We start from the raw sequence: 19,767 nt of genomic DNA, 5'->3' as shown, positions 1-19,767 counted from the left end.
CAAAGTAAATCATCCACATTTAGAAGAGTACAAGTTGGCCATAAAGTTTTGCTGAATGATCTGTGATATGTAGTCACTAGATGTCACTGTTGCACAACATTGCTCCAAAAGCATAAACCCATAGTATTGTGTATGGACACACCAAGGAAAGACAAGTTGTTTATATTAAGTGATACATATGCACATACATGGTATTTAAGAAATGAAGTTCCCAAGAAGTATGTATTGCTGTTCTTTCAGCCTATTTCTTGGTATGCCCCTCAGATAATAGAATCATAGACTTAAAACTGTTAAAGCCTGGCCAGGCGCAGTGGCTCACACCTGTAATCCCAGTACTTTGGGAGGCCAAGGTGGGCGGATCACGAGGTCAGGAGATCAAAACCATCCTGGCTAACACGGTGAAACCCTTCTCTACAAAAAATACAAAAAATTAGCCAGAAGTGGTGGCACGCGCCCGTAGTCCCAGCTGCTCGGGAGGCTGAGGCAGGAGAATCGCTTGAACCCGGGAGGCGGAGGTTGCCGTGAGTCGAGATTGCGCCACTGCACTCCAGCCTGGGCTACAGAGCGAGACTCCGTCTCAAAAAAAAAAAAGAAAGAAAGAAACTGTTAAAGCCCTTAGATCATCTAAGATCCTCACTCCCTACGTCACTTTATAGGTTTGGAATCGAGCGGAGAGATGAAATGACAAGAAATTTACTCAATATGATGTATCAGGGTCAGGTGCGATGTCTCATGCCTGTAATCCCAGCATTTTGGAAGGCTGAGGCGGGCGGACCACTTGAGATCAGGAGTTTGAGACCATTCTGGCCAACATGGTGAAACCCCATCTCTTCCAAAAAATAAAAAAACTAGACGGACATAGTGACTCACGTCGGTAGTCCCAGCTACTCGGGAGGCGGAGGTTGCAGTGAACCCAGATCGCACCACTGCACTCCATCCTGGGCGGTGAGATTCTGTCAAAAAAAAAAAAAAAAGTAGCAAATGAAAAACAGAGAACTTAGATTGCCCAGTTGTTTTTACAATACCACACTGTGTCCATTATTAATATATAATCAAACAGACATTCTAAAAAACCAAGGTGAAAATGGAACTTCTAAATCCATCAAAATTTTTCACTATTTTGAAAGCAAAGCCTAGCAATATAACAGCAGTACAGACTTCTAATAAAAGTTTTAAATACCATAGCTTTTGCTATAAGTTGTACAAACATCTCACTTAATTCCCATAATAGCAAGATATGTATATATGTGTGTTTATGTATGTACTTATATCTACCTCATTCCGAAAAGGATTTTAAGAAGCTTATTGAAATAAGTAAAGCATAAAAATTTTTTAAACTGAGCTGATCATTTATACGTAAGACACTGGAATATAAACCAGTAAGAAGCCTTATTTTTGTTAGTACAAAAAGCAGGCCATAATTTCTAATAAACTTATCCAGTAAACTTATATTTGGGTGTCTGTCCTCAAATGTGATTCTGCTTTCCCTAGCTGTGAATATGAAGAAAAACAGATAGTACTATGCCCAATAAAAGCTGATGAGATTTGGGAGGCCAAGGCAGGAGGATCACTTGAGCCCAGGAGTTCAAGACCGGCCTGGGCAACATAGGGAGACCCCGTCCCTACAAAAAATTAACCAGACATGACATGTCTATAGTCCCAGCTACTTGGGAGGCTGAGGTGGGAGGATCACTTGAGCTGGGGAGGTGGAGACTGCAGTGAGCCATGATCACACCACCGCACTCCAGCCTGGGTAACAGAGTGAGAACCCATCTCTCCAGGAAAAAAAAAAAAAAAAAAAAAAAGATGACCAGAGATTGTAAATTACCCAAGATCATACAACCAGTATATTTCTGATTTCAAGGCTGTTATGCATTTATAGTGATGCCAAGATACTGTAGCATGAAATGTTTTTCCCTTTGTGTCATATCTGATTTCTTTCAGCAGTGTTTTGTAATTCTCATTGTAGAGATCCTTCACCTCCCTGGTTAGCTGTATTCCTAGGGTATTTTCTTTTTGTGGCTGTTGTATATGGAATCTTGTTCTTGATTTGGCTCACAGCTTGGACTTGTTGGTGTATAGAAATGCTACTGATTTTGGTACATTGATTTTGTATCCTGAAATTTTTCTGTAGTTTTTTATATCTAGGAGCTTTTGGGCAGAGACTATGGGGTTTTCTAGGTGTAGAATCATATCATCTACAGACAGAGATTGTTTGACTTCCTCTCTTCCTACTTGGATGCCTTTTCTTTCTTTCTCCTGCCTGATTGTTCTGGCTAGAACTTCCAGTATTACGTTGAATAGGAGTGTTGAAAGAGGGCATCCTCGACTTGCTCTGGTTTTCAAGGGTAATACTTCCAGCTTTTGCCTGTTCAGTGTGATGTTGGCTATGGGTTTGTCATAAATGACATTATTTTAAGATATATTCCTTCATGCCTATTTGTTGAAGGCTTTTAACATGAAGTTATGCTGTATTTTATTAAAAGCCATTTCTGTATTGAGATTATTATATGGTTTTGGGGTTTAGTTCTAATTATGTGATGAATCACAATTATTGGTACATATGTTGAACCAACTTTGCATGCCAGGGATAAAGTCTACTTGATCGTGATGGATTAGCTTTTTCATGTGCTGCTGAATTCCGTTTGCTAGTATTTTGCTGAGGATTTTTGCATCAGTGTTCATCAAGGATATTGGCCTTTTTCTTTTTTATTGTGTCTCTGCCAGGTTTGGGTATCAGGATGATACTGTCCTCATAGAATGAGTTGGGGAGTTCTTCCTCTTCAATTTTTTGGAATATTTTCAGTAGGAATGCTACCAGGTCTTCGTTATATATCTGGCAGAATTTGGCTGTGAATCATTCTGGTCCTGGGCTTTTTCTAGTTGGTAACCTTTTTATTACTGATTCAATTTCAGAATTCATTATTTGTCTGTTCAGGATTTTAATTTCTTCCTGGTTCAATCTTGGGAGGTTGTACGTTTCCAGAAATTTACCCATTTCTTGTAGTTGTTCTAATTTGTTTGCATAGAGGTGTTCATAATAGTCTGAGGATTTTTTGTATTTCTCTGGGGTAATGTCCCTTTGTCATTTCCAGTTGTGTTTATTGGGATGTTCTCTCTTTTTTTCTTTGTTAGTCTAGCTGTGGTCTTATTTATTCTTTCAAATAATCTTATTTGTTCTTATTTATAATCTTATTTATTCTTTAAATAATCTTATTTATTCTTTCAAAAAACCAACTCCTGGATTCCTTGGTCTTTTTGTATTGCTTGTCATGTCCCAATTTCATTCAGTTCAGGTGTAATTTTGGTTATTTCTTTTCTTCTGCTAACCTTGGGGTTGGTTTGCTCTTGTTTTTCTATTTCTTCTAGCCGTAAGGATAGGTTGTTAATTTGAGATCTTTCTAACTTTTATATGGGGGCATTTAGTGCTATAAACTTTTCTCTTAGCATGCTTTAGCCCTGTCTCAGAGATTCTGTTATATTGTATCTTTGTTCTCAATAGTTTCAAAGAATTTCTTAATTTCTGACTTAATTTTATTGTTTACCCAAAAGTCATTCAGGAACAGGTTGTTTAATTTCCATGTAACTCTATGGTTTTGAGAGTTCTTTTTAGTATTGATTTCTATTGTTACTGCACTGTGGTCTAAGAGTGGTTCAGTTGTTTTAAATTTGCTGAGAATTGTTTTATGGCTGATCATGTGGCCAATTTACAGTATGTGCCATGTGCACATGAGAATAATGTATATTCTATTGTTATGGGGTGGCAAGTTGTGTAAAAGTCTGTTAGGTTCATTGATCAAGTGTTGAGTGCAGGTCCCAAATATCTTTGTCAGTTTTCTGCCTCAGTGATCTGTCTAGTACTGTCAATGGGATGTTTAAACTTCCCGCTGCTTGTATGTGGTTATCTAAGTTTCTTCATAGGTCTTTAAGAACTTATTTTATGAATCTGTTTGCTTCTGTGGTGGGTTCATATATATATTTAGGGTAGTTAGGTCTTCTTGTTGAACTGAACCCTTTACCATTATGTAATGTCCTTCTTTGTCATCTTTTTTCATCACTGTTTGTTTAAAGTCTGTTTTGTCTGAAATTAGAACAGTAACCCCTGCTTTTTTCTTTTTTTTTTCTTTAATTTGCTTGGTAGATTTTTCTCTATTCCTTTACTTTGAGCTTATAGTTATCATTGCATGTGAGATGAGTCTTTTGAAGACAGTGTATTGTTGGATAAAGTCTTGCTTCTTTATCCAACTTGCCATTCTGTGCCTTTTAATTGGGGCATTTGGCTCATTTACATTCAAAGTTGATACTTTGATATATGCAAATTTAATTCTGTCATCATGTTGCTAGCTGTTTATTATGAAGATTTGATTGTGTAGTTTCTACTTTATAGTGTCAATGGTCTATGTATTTAAGTGTGTTTTTGTGGTGGCTGGTAACAGTCTTTAATTTCTATGTTTAGCACTCCCTTCAGGACCTCTTGTAAGGCACATCTGGTGGTAACAAATTCCCTTAGCATTTGTTTGTCTGAAAGGATCTTATTTCTCCTCTGCTTATGAAGCCTCTTTTAACTAGATAAGAAATTCTTGATTGAAATTTCTTTTCTTTAAGAATGCTGAATATAGGCCCCTCAATCTTTTCTGGCTTGTGGAGTTTCTGCTGAAAGGTCCACTCTTAGCCTAATGGGGTTCCATTTGTAGATGACCTGCCTCTTTTCTCTAGCTGCCTTTAATGCTTTTTTCTTTCATTCGACCTTGGAGAATCTGATTGCTTTGTGTTTTGGGGATGGTCGTTGTGTATAGTATCTCACAGGGGTTCTCTGCATTTCTTGAATTTGAATATTGGCATCTCTAGCAAGATTGGGGAAATTTTCATGGATGATAGCCTCAAATATGTTTTCCACATTACTTACTCTTTCTCCCTCTCTTTCTGGGACATAGATGAGTTGTAGATTTGTTCTCTTTACATAATCCCATATTTCTCAGAGGTGTTTATTCTTTTTGTTCTTTTTTCTTTATTTTTGTCTGACAGTTGTTTCAAAGAAATGGTCTTCAAGCTCTGAGATTATTTCCTGAGCTTGGTCTATTCTGCTGTTAATACTTGTGGTTGTATTATGAAATTCTTGTAGTGAGTTTCTTAGTTCTATCAGATCAGTTTGGTTCTATCTTAAATGGCCATTTCATTTTTAAGTTCCTATATCATTTTATTGTATTCCTTAGAATCCTTGCATGGGGGTTAAACTTTCTCCTGAATGTCAATGTTCATTTCTATCCATATTCTGAATTATATGTCTGTCATTTCAGCCTGGTTAAGAATCATTGCTGAGGAACAACTACAGTCGTATGGAGGTAAGAAGATACTCGGGCTTCTTGAGTTGCCAGAGTTCTTGTGCTGGTTATTTCTCATCTGTGTGGGCTGATGTTCCTTCAACATTTAAGTTGTTGTCCTATAGATGGGGCTTTTTGCTTTTATCTTCTTTGATGCCCTTGGGGGTTTGGTTGTGGTATAAGGTGGGTTCAGTTGGCTGGCTTCACTTGTGGAAGATTTTAAGGGGTCAAGGCTCAGCTGAGCTCTCCTCGGCTGTGTGCTGTAGCTCTGGGGGGCTAAAACCAGGCCCCTAGCTCTGTTCTCTGGCCCCTCAAGGTTAGGAACCTGCTGTGCTGCAGGAGCCAAGGTATTCCTAGTCCACTGCCACAGTACTCCAATGGGGAATTACCCCCATTGGAGTGCTTCACTGGGGTAGTGGCAAGAGGATCTTTGCATGCTCACACATGCCAGCTGCCTCAGCAGTGCAAAAGGGTGCATGTGTGTCAGCTGGGGAGGGGCATCAGTGGAATTAGGGCAGCAGCATCCCTAGATTTAGATGTTTCTAGAAATGTGCAACAATGAAGCAACAAAGATATTTCAAGATAGTTTAAGATATTTATAACAGTATTTTGAGGATGATGGATCACAGGTATTGAATACAAAAACAGGTAAAGAAGGAAGAGGGCAAAAGTTTGAGTTACAGGGTTCATTACACTGCACATCCTGATGAAAGTGAAGAATAATTGGAGGGGATGAAGTGAATACAACTGAACAAGAGAACTGAAAGAAGATGAAGTAGTATTCAGAGATGTAGATGCTTGAAATCATGATTATCGATAATAGAGCATTTCAGATGATAGAAGGTTTTAGTGTGGTCTTTCCTTTGTTAGAAAGGAAGTAAAGAACTGAAGAAACAAGATAGTAGATGAATTATCCAAGTGTGTAAGATGAAAAGATTACAAATATGGGGGTCAAGCACCAACATCTTTGGTGAATAATGGAAAGGGATCAAAATAAGGTGAGTAAGTAACAGTGAGTAGAAGGGGAGGAAGGTGGTATTGTCAAATTATACAAGCTTTAAAAAAGCAAGGATTTTGTTTCTTTTTTATATAAGAAGTTTTAGAAATAGCAGTAGGGTGTCAGAAGGAATGTTAATGAATAAACTGCTGTTATGTGAGAGGACTATAGGGGAAGCAGTGTCCTCCTTAAAGGAAGGGCTTGGTTTCATATAGGGCACAGAATTTGAGAGAATGCTTTGAAAAGAGGTTGAGAATATAATACAGTTTGATAATCATCTGGCAGAAGTTCCAGAGTGTTCAGTGAAAGCACTCGAGAGTTAAGGACCATGGAGAGGGCTGCTCAGAGGCAATGGAATAGCATTATTGGCATAATCCCCAAGGGTCTGAACAGCTTTGTAATTGATTTCCAATGGGCTATTTCTAAACCATTTTAGCCTTCCGTGACTTATTCATCCTTTATTTTCTATTTTTAAGTTTTTCTTAAGACTTTTTTATTTCCTAAAGAAGTTACTCGTACTAGTTCATTTTCTAAAATGGAAAAGTCAAAAAATTATATAGTTGTTTGATTTTTTTCTCTTTTCTTGGTAGATCATTTAGTCTTTTATAGATTTAAGTTATTACAGCATTTTCTAAATGTTAGCCTATAAATTCTTATAAGAGCTTTAGTCTATGTCTTGCACAGCATACTTGTCACATTATAAGCAGTTTAGTTTTAAGAGTATGGGCTCTGGAGTCAGACTGCCTGATGGGCTCCAACTCCTTTATTTATAGTTATGTAACATTGAAGATGTTAATTCAGCTATTCCAATATAGGAAAGTATGGACAGTAGAAATAAACCAAGTTAGGAAATGGTAAGGTATGCCTGATATGGTTTGGGCCTGTGTCCCCACCCAAAACTCATCTTGAATTGGAATCCCCACGTGTTGAGGGAGAGACCTGTAAGCCCACATGTTGAGGGAGAGAGGTGATTGGATCATAGAAGCAGTTTTCCCCATGCTGTTCTCAAGATAGTCAGTGAGTTCTCATGAGATCTGATAATTTTATAAGCATTTGGCCTGTTCCCTTCTTGCACTTCTCTCTCCTGCCACCATGTGAAGAAGGTCCGTGCTTCTCCTTTGCCTTCCACCATGATTGTAAGTTTTCTGTGGCCTCCCAAGCCATGCAGAACTGTGAGTCAGTTAAACCTCTTTTGTTTATAAATTACCCAATGTTGGGCAGTTCTTTATAGCAGTGTGAAAATGGGACTAATACAGAAAATTGGTACTGTGAAGAGTGGGGTACTGCTATAAAGATACTTGAAAATGTGGAAGTGACTTTGGAACTGGGTAACAGGTAGAGGTGGGAACAGTTTGGAGGGCTCAGAAGAATAGAGGAGTATGTGAGAAAGTTTGGAACTTCCTGGAGACTTGTTGAATGGTTTTGATCAAAATGCTGGATGGTGATATGGACACTGAATTTCAGGCTGAGGTGGTCTCAAATGGAGATGGCAGCTTATTGGAACTGGACCAAAGATCACTCTTCTATGCTTTAGCAAAGAGACTGCTGGCATTTTGCCCCTGCCCTAGAGGTCTGTGGAACTTCATACTCAAGAGAGATGATTTAGGGTATCTGGCAGGAGAAATTTCTAAGCAGCAAAGAGTTCAAGAGGTGACAGACCGTAAGAGTTTGGAAATTTTGTGGCCTGACCATGTAATAGAAAAGAAAAATCCATTTTCGGGGGAGAAGTTCAAGCTGCCTGCAGACATTTGCATAAGTAATGAGGAGAATGGGGAAAATATCAGAGATCTTCATGGCAGCCCCTCCCATAACAGGTCTGGAAGCCTAGGAGGAGAAAGTGGTTTTGTGGGCCAGGCCCAGGGCCTTGCTGCTTTGTGCACTCTCAGGACTTTGTTCCCTGCATCCCAGCCATGGCTAACAGGGGCCAATGTACAGCTCAGGTTGTTGCTTCAAGAGGGTGAAACCCCAAGCCCTGGTGGCTTACACGTGGTGTTGGGCCCATGGGTGCACAGAAGTCAAGAATTGAGCTTTGCAAACCTCCACCTAGATTTCAGAAGATGTATGGAAATGACTGGATGCCCAGGCAGAAGTTTGGTACAGGGGTGGAGCCTCAAGAAGAACCTCTAGCTAGGGCAGTGTGGAAGGGAAATGTGGGGTTGGAGCCCCTCACACAGGGTCCCCAATGGGGCACTACCTAGTGGAGCTGTGAGAAGAGGACCATCATTCTCCAGACACCAGAATGGTAGATCCATTGACAGCTTGCACCATGCCCCTGTAATGTCGGCAGACACTCAATGCCAGCTGTGAAAGCAGCCAGGCATGGGGCTATACCCTGCCAAGCCACAGAGGCAGAGCTGCCCTAGGCCATGGGAGTCTACCCTTTACGTCAGCATGCCCTGGATGTGAGACATGGAGTCAAAGGAGATTATTTTGGAGCTTTAAGGTTTAATGACTGCCCCCACTGGATTTTAGAGTTACGTGGGGCCCATAGCCCCTTTGTTTTGACCAATTTCTCCCATCTAGAACAGGAATATTTACCCAATGCCTGTACCCTCATTGTATCTTGGAAGTAACTAACTTGCTCTTGATTTTACAGAATCATAGGTGGAAGGAACTTGCCTTGTTTCAGATGAGACATTGGTCTGTGGACTTTCGAGTTAATGCTGGAATGAATTAAGACTTTGGGGGATTGTTGTGAAGGCATGATTGGTTTTGAAAACTTGCCTTGCCTCAGATGAGACTTTGGACTTGTACTTTTGAGTTAATGCTGGAATGAGTTAAGACTTTGGGGGACTGTTGGGAAGGCATGATTAATGTTGAAATGTATAAAGGACATGCGATTTGGGAGGGCAAGGGCAGAACAGTATGGTTTGGTTCTGTGTCTCCACCCAAATCTCATCTCATATTGTAATCTCCATGTGTAGAGGAAGAGACCTGTAATTTGCATGTGTCAAGGGAGGAAGGTGACTGGATCAAGGGGGCAGTTTCCCTCGTCCTATTCTCAAGACAGTGAATGCGTTCTCATGAGATCTGATGGTTTTATAAGCATCTGGCATTTTCCCCTGCTTGCACTTCTCTCTTCTGCCACCATGTGAAGAGGGTCCTTGCTTCCCCTTCACCTTCCACTTGATTGTAAGTTTCCTGAAGCCTCCTCAGCCATGTTGAATTGTGAGTCAATTAAACCTCTTTCCTTTTTAAATTACTCAGTCTTGGGCAGTTCTTTATAGAAGAAGTGTGAAAACAGAATAATACAATGCCTGATATGGGAGGAATCAAGTGACACTGCCATAATTTATCAAGGAAATCATCTAGGGCAAAATCCCTAAAGGACTATACTTGATGAACAAGGACAAATTGAAATAAAACTGAGCATTACAAAGCTATCAACTGAGCTCAATCTCTGATTTGGTTAAAGTGATTTTTTCACTCCCCCTACTCCACATATTTCTTTCCAAAAGAAGTTATCATCTGGAGACTGTACAATTTGTACACAATGTCAAACTTTCAATACAAATTGTGAACCATAGTATTAGACAATGTTATATGACCTTAAGCCAAGATAGAAAATTGAAAAGGGAAACAGACTCAAAAGGGATCCAGATTTTTGAGTTAAAGAGGTTACAATAACTACGATTATAAAAACTAAAAATATTAAAACTCTTAAAGGAAAATATAGAAGGAAAGCTTCATGATATTGGATTTGGCAGTTTACTTCTCGGCTATGATGCCAAAAGTACAGGCAACAAAAGGAAAAACAGATAAATTGGACTACATTAACATTTAAAACTTATGTGCAACAAAGGACACTATCAACAGAGTGACAAGGCAACTTACAGAAAATACTTGCATATTACTAATAAGATATTAATACCTACAGTATATAAAGAACTCCTACAACTCAGCAACAGAAAAAAACAAACATCCCAATTTTAAAATGGGCAAAGATGCTGGGTACAATAGCTCATGCCCATAATCCCAGCACTTTGAGGCTGGGAGTTTGAGACCAGCCTGGGCTACACAGCAAGACCCTGGCTGTACAAAAAAATAAATTGCTGGGTGTGGACGTGTGCACCAGTAGTCCTACCACTTGGGAGGCTGAGGCAGAGGATCCCTTGAGCCCAGGAGTTCAAGGCTGCACAATCTATGTTTGTGCCACTGCACTCCAGCCTGGGTGACATAATGAGACCTTGTCTCAAAAAAATAAGAATAAAAATGGGCAAAGGACTTGAAGAGACATTTCTCCAAAAAAGATATATGCAAATAGTAAGCACATGAAAAGATACTCAACCTCATTAATCATTAGGGAAGTGGAAATGAAAACTACAGTAGATACCATTCACACCTATTGGGATGGCTATTACCAAAAAACAGAAAATAACAAGTGTTTGCATGCATGTGGAGAAACTGGAATCATTGTGCATTGTTGATGTCAATATAAAATGATGTACCTGCTGTGAAAAAAAAAACCATATGATGATGGTTCCTCCAAAAATTAAACATAGAATTACCATATGATCCATCAATTCCATTTCCAGGTATATACCAAATAGAATTGAAATCAGGGATTCAAACAGATATTGGTACACCTATTTTCATAGCAGCATTATTCACAATAGCCAAAAGGTCTATCAGTAGATGAATGGATAAACAAAATGTGATATATGCATATAAATGCGTATTATTCAGCCTTTAAAAAGGAAGGAAATTCTGTACATGCTACAACATGTGCAGAATTTTGAATAAATTTTAGATGAATTTTGAAGGCATGATAAGTGCAATAAGCAAGATAAAAAAGGGCAAATATTGTATGACTTGAATCATATAAAGTACCTAGAATATTCACATTCATAGAGACAGAAAGGAGAATGGTGGCTATCAGGGATTAGAGGAGGGGAGAATGGGAAGTTATTGTTTAATTAATACATACACAGTTTCGGGTCAAGATAACGAAAAAGTTTTGGAGATGGATGGTGGTGATGGTTGCTTAACAATGCAAATATACATAATGCCCGTGGAACTATATACTTTAAAGTGGTTAAAATGGTAAATTTTATGCATATTTTACCACAGGAAAATTGCTTAAAATAATTGTAATTAGTATCAGCCAAAGTAAAAAAGATATTATTATTATTATCAAAGGAGTCATAGCAAGAATGACAGTTAAATTTTTAACAGAAACTATGGGAGCCAGAATACAGTGGAACATCTTTAAAGTACTTAAAGAAAATAAACTCTAACCTATATCTAATAAGAATCACTTTCAAAAGTGAAGGTTAAGTATAGATATTTTTCAGGCAAAGAAATAAGGAATTTATCGCCAACAGATCTATATTAAAACAAATTCTGAAGACAGACAATACCAAGGTTAGCAATGATTTAGAACAACTGTAACAGCAGGTTAAAGCCAGAAAAACAAAGAAAAAGGGAGAAAAATACATAAAATTTAGAGAGGAAGAAATAAAACTTATATTTGCTGACTGTGTATGTATGTACTTAGAAAATCCAAACAAATCTACAGACTATTAGAATTAAGTGAATTTATCGAGGCCTGATACAAAGTGAAATGAATGAAAATTATTCATATTTCTGTATGCCAGCAAGAAACAAATAATGAATTTTTAAAGTTATAATTTTTATAACCATCCAAAAAACATAAAATACCTAAAAATAAGCCTAATGAAAGACATACTGTTCTGTACATTGAAAACACAAAAAATTGTTAAGATCAAGAAAATCTAAATAAATGGAGGAATATACAGTGTTCAAAGATTGGAAGACTCAATATTGTTAAGATGTCAGTTCTCCCCAAATTAATCTATAGATTCAATGTAACTTCAGTCAAAATTCCAGCTGTGTGTGTGTAAATTGACAACTTGGTCCTAAAATGTATGTGGAAATACAAAGGATCAAAAAGTCAATCCAATTCTGAAGAACAACAAAAGTGGAGAATGTACAACAACACCAGATGTCAATATCTGTTATACTGGCCGGACACAATAGCTCATGCCTGTCAGCACTATGGGAGGCTGAGACAAAAGGATTGCTTGAGCTCAGGAGTTTGAGACCAGCCTGGGCAATATAGTGAGTCTTCAACTCCACTAAAAATTAAAAAAAAAAATTGCTGGACATGATGACTTGTGGCTGTAGTCCCAGCTACTTAGGAGGCTGAGGTGGGAGGATCACTTGAGCCCAGGAGATTGAGGCTGTAGTGAGCTATTATTGTGTCACTGCACTCCAGCCTGGGTGACAGAGGAAGACCCTATCTCAGAAAAAAAAACACAAGCACTAGCATAATGTTAGCCTAAGGATAGACAAATGGGCCAGTGGAACAGGATAGAATATGAAAATAAATTCATATATATGTGATTACCTGATTTACAAAAAAAAGTGGCATTGCAATACAATGTATAGAGGATGATATTTTTAATAAATTGTGCTGAGTCAATTAGATATTGATATGGGAAAAATAAATTTGGATCTCTTCCCCATATATGAAATTCAATTCCAGATGGCTCATAGACCATAGACCTGTTGTTGTTCCTTTCCTATGTGAAAAGCAAAAGAATAATGTTTGTGGAAGAATATACAGGAGAATAAACATTCTCCTACATGGGTTGGCAAAGATTTCTTAAACAATAAAAGCTCTAAGGATAAAGAAAGGAAAGAATAAATTGGGCCAAATTAAAGTATCTTTTAAAAAAGGTATTATCAGCGTAAAAACGCAAGACACAGAGTGGGAGATGATATTGGCTCTTTATATATCCAATAAAAGATTTACATTTTTAATACCTAAAAAGAACTCCAACAAATCAGTATGAAAATGGGATCCAGTACAACAAAAAAATGGACAAGAGATTTGAACACTTTACTAAAGAAGATATTCAAATGGCCAGTAAATATATGAAAAAATGCTCATTATAGAAATGCAATTTAAATTCATAATGCAATGTCACCACAACAGTTAAAAGAAAAAAGAGACAATACTAAAGTTGACAAAGATCTGAGTAATATTAAAGAGTACTTCATTTAAATTCCAGCTCCCCACTTGCTAGTTATATGACCATATTGAAAGTTAAATTACTTAACTTTCCTGCATCCATAGTTTGAACATCTATAAAATGGGGATAATAGTATTAAATACCCCATAGAGTTGTTGAGAGAATTGAGGAAGATGATTCATGTTAAGTGCTTAATATAGTTCAACTGGCATTAGCTATTATAATTTAATTATTATGATAACCAATAAACTAAGCATTATTATATATTTTTTCAGATAAGGAAATTGAGGCCAGTGGAGATAAATCACTTCCCACAGTTATGAAAAGATAAGAGAAGAGTTGAATACATTTCTTTCTCAACTCAAAGTCCTTGCTTTTAGGCATACCACCTACCAATTCCACTCTTGGCAGATATATAAAGAGGGTATTGAGTGACTGCCAGTCACAAATATTGCTTGACTCAGTATAAAGCTTCTCTTATAGCTATTAACCTGTACATCTATTATTCAGACCCCTTACTTAGGTTTTGAAGTTCTAATGCATAGTCTGCTTGCCTGGGTTCCAAGCCCTGCTATCCTAATCATTATAGTTACATATCTTAAAATATGCTGCCTAGTTGCTTGATGTCTCCATTTGTATGATTCTTGGTGTTATGTTTGCCTGCTCCTTGTCCATCTGCTTACTTATGACTCACAGCTTCTCCTCATTTAGGACACAGTTCAAATGTCACCTTGATCTCTATAATATGATCCTCATTTATTTTCTGCAGTACTGAAAATGTTTTTTATAATCTTCCCCTTCCACCTAACAAGAGTATAAGGTCCATGAGAACAGAAACCTATATTTCTGTTTTATTTTGTTTTGATTGGCTGCTTTGCCTTCAGAGGCCAGAAGAGTAGGCATTCAAAAATTATTAAGTGTGTAAATTAATTTTGTGTCCTCTCCTCAAAATTTATGTGCACTTCAGCTCAAACTTTTTAATGGCTCTAACTCCCAGCCTGTCTATTCAGAACATGACACAACTTAGGTGATTCACCTACCTCCCTTTTTCTTACCAATTACCTCATAATCTAACAGCTTATGACAAGGTAGTCATTTGATATGGTTTGATTCTGTGTCCCCACCCAAATTTCACCTTGAATTGTAATAATCCCCATGTGTCAGGGGCGGAACCATGTGGAGGTAACTGGATCATGGGGGTGGTTTCCCCATGCTGTTCTCATGATAATGAGTGATCTGATGTGATCACGTCATGAGATCTGATGATTTTATAATTGTCTGGCATTTCCCCTGCTTTCACTCGTTCTCTTTCCTGCTGCCTTGTGAAGAGCTGCCCTCTGCCATGATTGTAAGTTTCCTGAGGCCTCCCCAGCCATGTGGAACTGTGAGTCCATTAAACCTCTTTCCTTTATAAATTAGCCAGTCTCGGGTATTTCTTTGTAGTAGCGTGAAAAAGGACTAATGTAAACTGGCACCACAGAGTGGGGTGCTGTTATAAAGATACCCAGAAATGTGGAAGCGACTTTGGAACTGGGTAACAAGCTGAGGTTGGAACAGGTTGGAGGGCTCAGAAGAGAGGAAGATGTGGGAAAGTGTGGTACTTCGTAGAGACTTGTTGAATGGCTTTGACCAAAATGCTGATGGTGATATGGACAATGAAGTGTAGGCTGAGGTGGTTTGAGATGGAGATGAGGAACTTGTTGGGAATTGAAGTAAAGGTCACTCTTGCTATGCTTTAGCAAAGAGACTGGTGGCATTTTGCCTCTGCCCCAGAGATCTGTAGAACTTTGAACTTGAGAGTGATAATTTAGGATATGTGGCAGAAGAAATTTCTAAGTGGCAAAGTGTTCAAGAGGAAGCAGAGCATAGAAGTTTGGAAAAATTGCAGCCTGATGATGCAATAGAAAAAAAAAACATTTTCTGGGGAAGGGGGTAGAATTTCAAGCCTGCTGCAGAAATTTGCATAAGTAATGAGGAGTCAAATGTTAATCACCAAGACAATGGGGAAAATGTCTCCAGGGCATTTTCAGAGACCTTTGTGGCAGCCCCTCCCATCACAGGCCTGGAGACCTAGGAGGGAAAAATGGCTTTGTGGGCCAGGCCCAGGGTCACCCTGCTCTATGCAGCCTTGGGACATGGTGCCCTGCATCCCAGCTGCTTCAGCTCCAGCTGTGTCTAAAGGAGGCCAGGTACAGCTCTGGCATTGCTTCAGAGGGTGCAAGCCCCAAGGCTTGGCAGCTTACACGTGGTGTTAGGCTGACAGGTGCACAGAACTCAGGAACTGAGCTTTGGGAACCTCCACCTAGATTTCAGAGGATATATAGAAATGCCTGGATATCCAGGCAGAAGTTTACTCCAGCGGCAGAGCCCTCATGGAGAACCTCTGCTAGGGCAGTGCAAAGGGAAAATGTGGGGTTGGAGCCCCCACACAGAGTCCCCACTGGGGCACTACCTGGAGGAGCTGTGAGAAGAGGGCCACCATCCTCCAGACCCCAGAATGGTAGATCCACCAGCAGCTTGCACCATGTGCCTGGAAAAGCAGCAGACCCTCAATGCCAGCCTGTGAAAGCACCAGAGAGTGGGACTGTAACTCTGCAGAGCCACAGGGGCGGAGCTGCCCAAGGCCATGGGAGCCCACCTCTTGCATCAGCGTGACCTGGATGTGCCACATGGAGTAAAAGGAGATCATTATGGAACTTTAAGGTTTACTGATTGCCCTATTGGATTTCGGACTTGCATGGGTTCTGTAGCCTCTTTCTCCCAGTACCCCCATTGTACCTAGGAAGTAACCAACTTGCTTTCAATTTTATAGACTCATAGGCAGAAGCAACTTGCCTTGTCTCAGACAAGACTTTGGACTTAGGCTTTTGAGTTAATGCTGGAATTAGTTAAGACTTTGGGGGACTGTTGGAAAGGCATAATTGTGTTTTGAAGTGTGAGGACATGAGATTTGGGAGGGGCCAGGGGCAGAATGATATGATTTGTCTCTGTCCCCACCCAAATCTCACCTTGAGTTATAACAATCCCCACATGTCATGGGTAGGACAAGGTATAGGTAGTTGGATCTTGTGAGTTAGTCTCAGAAGATCTAATGGTTTTATAAGTGTCTGGCATTTCCCCTGCTTGCACTCATTCTCTCTTCTGCCACCCTGTGAAGAGGTCCCCTCCAGTATGATTTTAAGTTTCCTGTGGCCTCCCCAGCCATGTGGAACTGTGAGTCAATTCAACCTCTTTCCTTTATAAATTACCCAGACTCAGGTATCTCTTCATAGCTGCATGAAAATGGACTAATACATCATTCTAATGACAAGATAGTTATTTTGACAGTCACTTCAATCAAAATGGAACTACACTTTAAAGGAATTTAGATCTAAGTTTCTGATCAAAATTTTTAAAGGTTATTTTTTGCTTTAATAACGTTATAAATTCAGTTATGATTCTTTATAGGATTTTATGCAGTAATATTTTACTTCATTACGGTAAGACAGTAGATGTAAAGCAGCTAGCATATGGTAGCTACTCAACTGTTAATGTTCCTTTTCGTTAACAATTTTCATTATTAAAATTGTTTTCCTTTTAGAAAAGTATAGATACTTGAAGCACTACAGGATATGGTAATAAGACTATCTAAAAGTTAAAACTTGAAATCTTTAGTTTTGTTCTTAACAACAACTCAAAAATTGAGAGAAGATATTTTTAAGAAAAGTTACCCTACTTACATTTGAAGCTAGCAAAGATTACAGAGGAGGTAGAAACAACAGATACTTTAAAATAAAAGTTATAAGTAATTATTCTTTTATTAATCTAGTTTATTCTTCTTCAAAATAAAACTTTATAGATATATTTAAATGTTGGACCTACAGATCCTTCAAATGGGCCACATAAAAAGATAGTATGTATCAGTAACTTATAGATGTAGGTATTAATGTAGTTGGTCATATTTCATTTAAAATTTTCCTGGAGTCTTTTATGTAAGAGCATGACAGAAGATAGATTAAATCAACAGTGGATATTAACTCAAACACACCAGTTCAGTGCATAAAATAAATTTCTGCATTTTCTGATACATGATTCTATGATATGGGCCAGGATTATGAACTGTTGAGAAATGTTACATTTCTGTATGATAATGGTTTTTAAAACTTATGCATATGGCTTTGGTTAATAATGTTAAGGATGAATATTTGGATCTATGTTGACTATAAAGATATCTGACTTGACTGTGATACAACTTTAGAACAAAAAATCCTTTAAAAAATTAATCCCACTTAACCATGTTTGTTTTCATATGGATTTATAGTCTTGTTTCTTCTTTTAAAGTATTTTTCTTTTAAATCTTAGCATGCATACCACAGAATCAAAAAATGAACATTTAGAGGATGAAAACTTCCAAACATCTACAACTCCTCAGGTAAAAACTTAAAAGTATACTGTAATATATGATATAAAATCAACCTGATCTTAAAATTTATTCCTAAAGTTTACTTATTAGATAGGTTTCTTTTATATATCTGGTTAAAAATGAAAAGTGGTAAATTTTAAAATAGCTAGTTGTAGTGGGTCCTAGGAAATGAGCAGAAATAATGAAACAAATGGAAAGGTGTGACTATAGAGCATTTTGGAGCTAAAAAGCACAGATTTTAGGAATAAGAAGAAATGTCGCTTATTATTTCTCACCACATTCAGGGAAAACTCAGTAACTTAAACTAACAGAGGTAAAGATAAGTCTAGATTAATTAAAATGTTGTGCTGTGTATTTTGAAGAGACCCAAGTTTTTTATTTTTATAGATATATAGAGCAAGTCATTAGACCTTTTGTTGATCTAGTTTTACTTAGTAATAATTGCTCATAATTAGAATTGTAAATTTCATATTTTTTTAAAATAGAGATTTCCACAGTTCTTAAGGGTCAAAAAGTCATTTTTAAAAATATTTTAAATATTCACCATTGATTCTAATTACCTGTGAAGAAGTCATCTTAGTCTACATCAGTTTATTACAAATTCTAAAATAATAAAACTTAAAATAATATGGTTTTACTCTACATGACCTTTCACCCACCTTAATAAAAATTCACCATTGTGTCTTTATCCCTTTCATATAGTAACAGAATTTTCAGAAAAAGCCTCTATACCAGAACTCCAATAGGTTAATTATGATCAGATTTGAAGAACTTTGATCTTAAAGAGCTACATAATTCATTTTTAACCATCAGCTGCCTTGATATCTCTGTCTCCTTAGTCATTACATGTAAAATTCCCTTCCTCAATGTGTCCATGCACTCTAGCCTTTTTATTGTTTCCTGTGATGATAAGATGTTCCCTCTTTCACTCACTCAAAGTATTATCAAGTCACTCAAATTGCTGGCACACACACCCCCACACCCACCCACCCATGACAATCATAAGGCAAATTTGGAGATTTCTATTGCAGAGTTAACTCTACTCTGGTGTTTTGTTGTTGTTATCATTGTTTATGTTTTGTTTTTTACATTGGAAGAAGTTTCTCAATATTCTCACAAACCAAAGATTCCTTTTTTTCAAAATCAGCAGTTTCATAATCAGGCTACCATTAAAAGGCCTGGGAGATTAAGGTATACCCTTGCACTATTTAATATGTTATCTATAAATATTAGTGGAAGCATGCTTGAATTTCCGAAGGCTTGACCTATGTTTTTCTCATTTTTCTTTCAGTTATATAAATTTATCAAATGAGATGAATCCAAGTAAAATTATATTTCACCTCCTTTCTAATTGAGTTGTATTTTCATTTCACAAAAGTTTTGGTGAATAATCTTTGGGATGTATACAGAGGATGGACACTTTTAATTATTGTGCCCAAACTGTAGGCACCTTTATTCAGTATACACAAATGATTGAAAATAGTGGGGACCCAAGTCTATAAAAGGTTAAATCAAGGTACCTTGCAAAATACACTGCTGTTACATCCCCAAACAGCTACTGATATGGAGCATGAATCTTCTTTTCTATCTGTGATTCCTCGCATTGACAGTAATAATATAAATTTAATTCTAAAATTTGGTGGTTTAGTTCATTCATAAAATTATACAGAAAGTATGGTTCCTTAAAGATTTTCTTGTTTTACTACAGAGTCTCATTGATCCTAATAATACTGCACATGAAGAAACTAAAACTGTCTTATCAGATACAGAAGAAATAAAACCACAAACAAAAAAGGAGACATACATTTCTTGTCCTCTAAGAGGAGTATTGAATGTAATTATTACAAATGGTATGTGAAACAAAAAATGTGAATGAAGAGAAGATGAGAAATATGTTTGATAAATATTAAAACATGAGACAACAAAGACACTACTTAATCAATATACTCCAGATCAGATGATCAGCTTTGTTACAAGCAATATGTGAACAAAGAGGAAATATTTTCTTGAATCTTTCAAAGATAAAAACAAAAACAAAATATTGCCTAG

The 19,767-nt window shown here is 37.5% G+C and overlaps 1 protein-coding gene across 8 annotated transcripts in view; it reads left to right on the top strand.

Moving 5' to 3' along the window:
- SLC9B1 (solute carrier family 9 member B1) overlaps window positions 1–19,767 on the top strand; it is a 145,948-nt gene that overhangs the window by 9,612 nt on the left and 116,569 nt on the right. For 5 of the 8 annotated variants that reach the window (XM_063705451.1, XM_063705452.1, XM_063705453.1 and 2 more), the window contains 2 exons: window positions 17,658–17,727; window positions 19,427–19,568. In XM_063705451.1, coding sequence (XP_063561521.1) covers window positions 17,658–17,727; window positions 19,427–19,568 — 212 coding nt within the window. Of the gene's footprint in view, window positions 1–5,297; window positions 5,343–6,191; window positions 6,320–17,657; window positions 17,728–19,426; window positions 19,569–19,767 lie in introns of all 8 variants that reach the window. The other 3 variants (XM_031010098.2, XM_055385424.2, XM_055385422.1) reach the window with 2 other exon arrangements.

Source organism: Gorilla gorilla, chromosome 3 (assembly GCF_029281585.2).
Source record: "Gorilla gorilla gorilla isolate KB3781 chromosome 3, NHGRI_mGorGor1-v2.1_pri, whole genome shotgun sequence".
NCBI lineage: Eukaryota > Metazoa > Chordata > Mammalia > Primates > Hominidae > Gorilla > Gorilla gorilla.
Note: the sequence above shows the minus strand (reverse complement) of the source record. Positions and strands in the feature narration are given on the sequence as shown.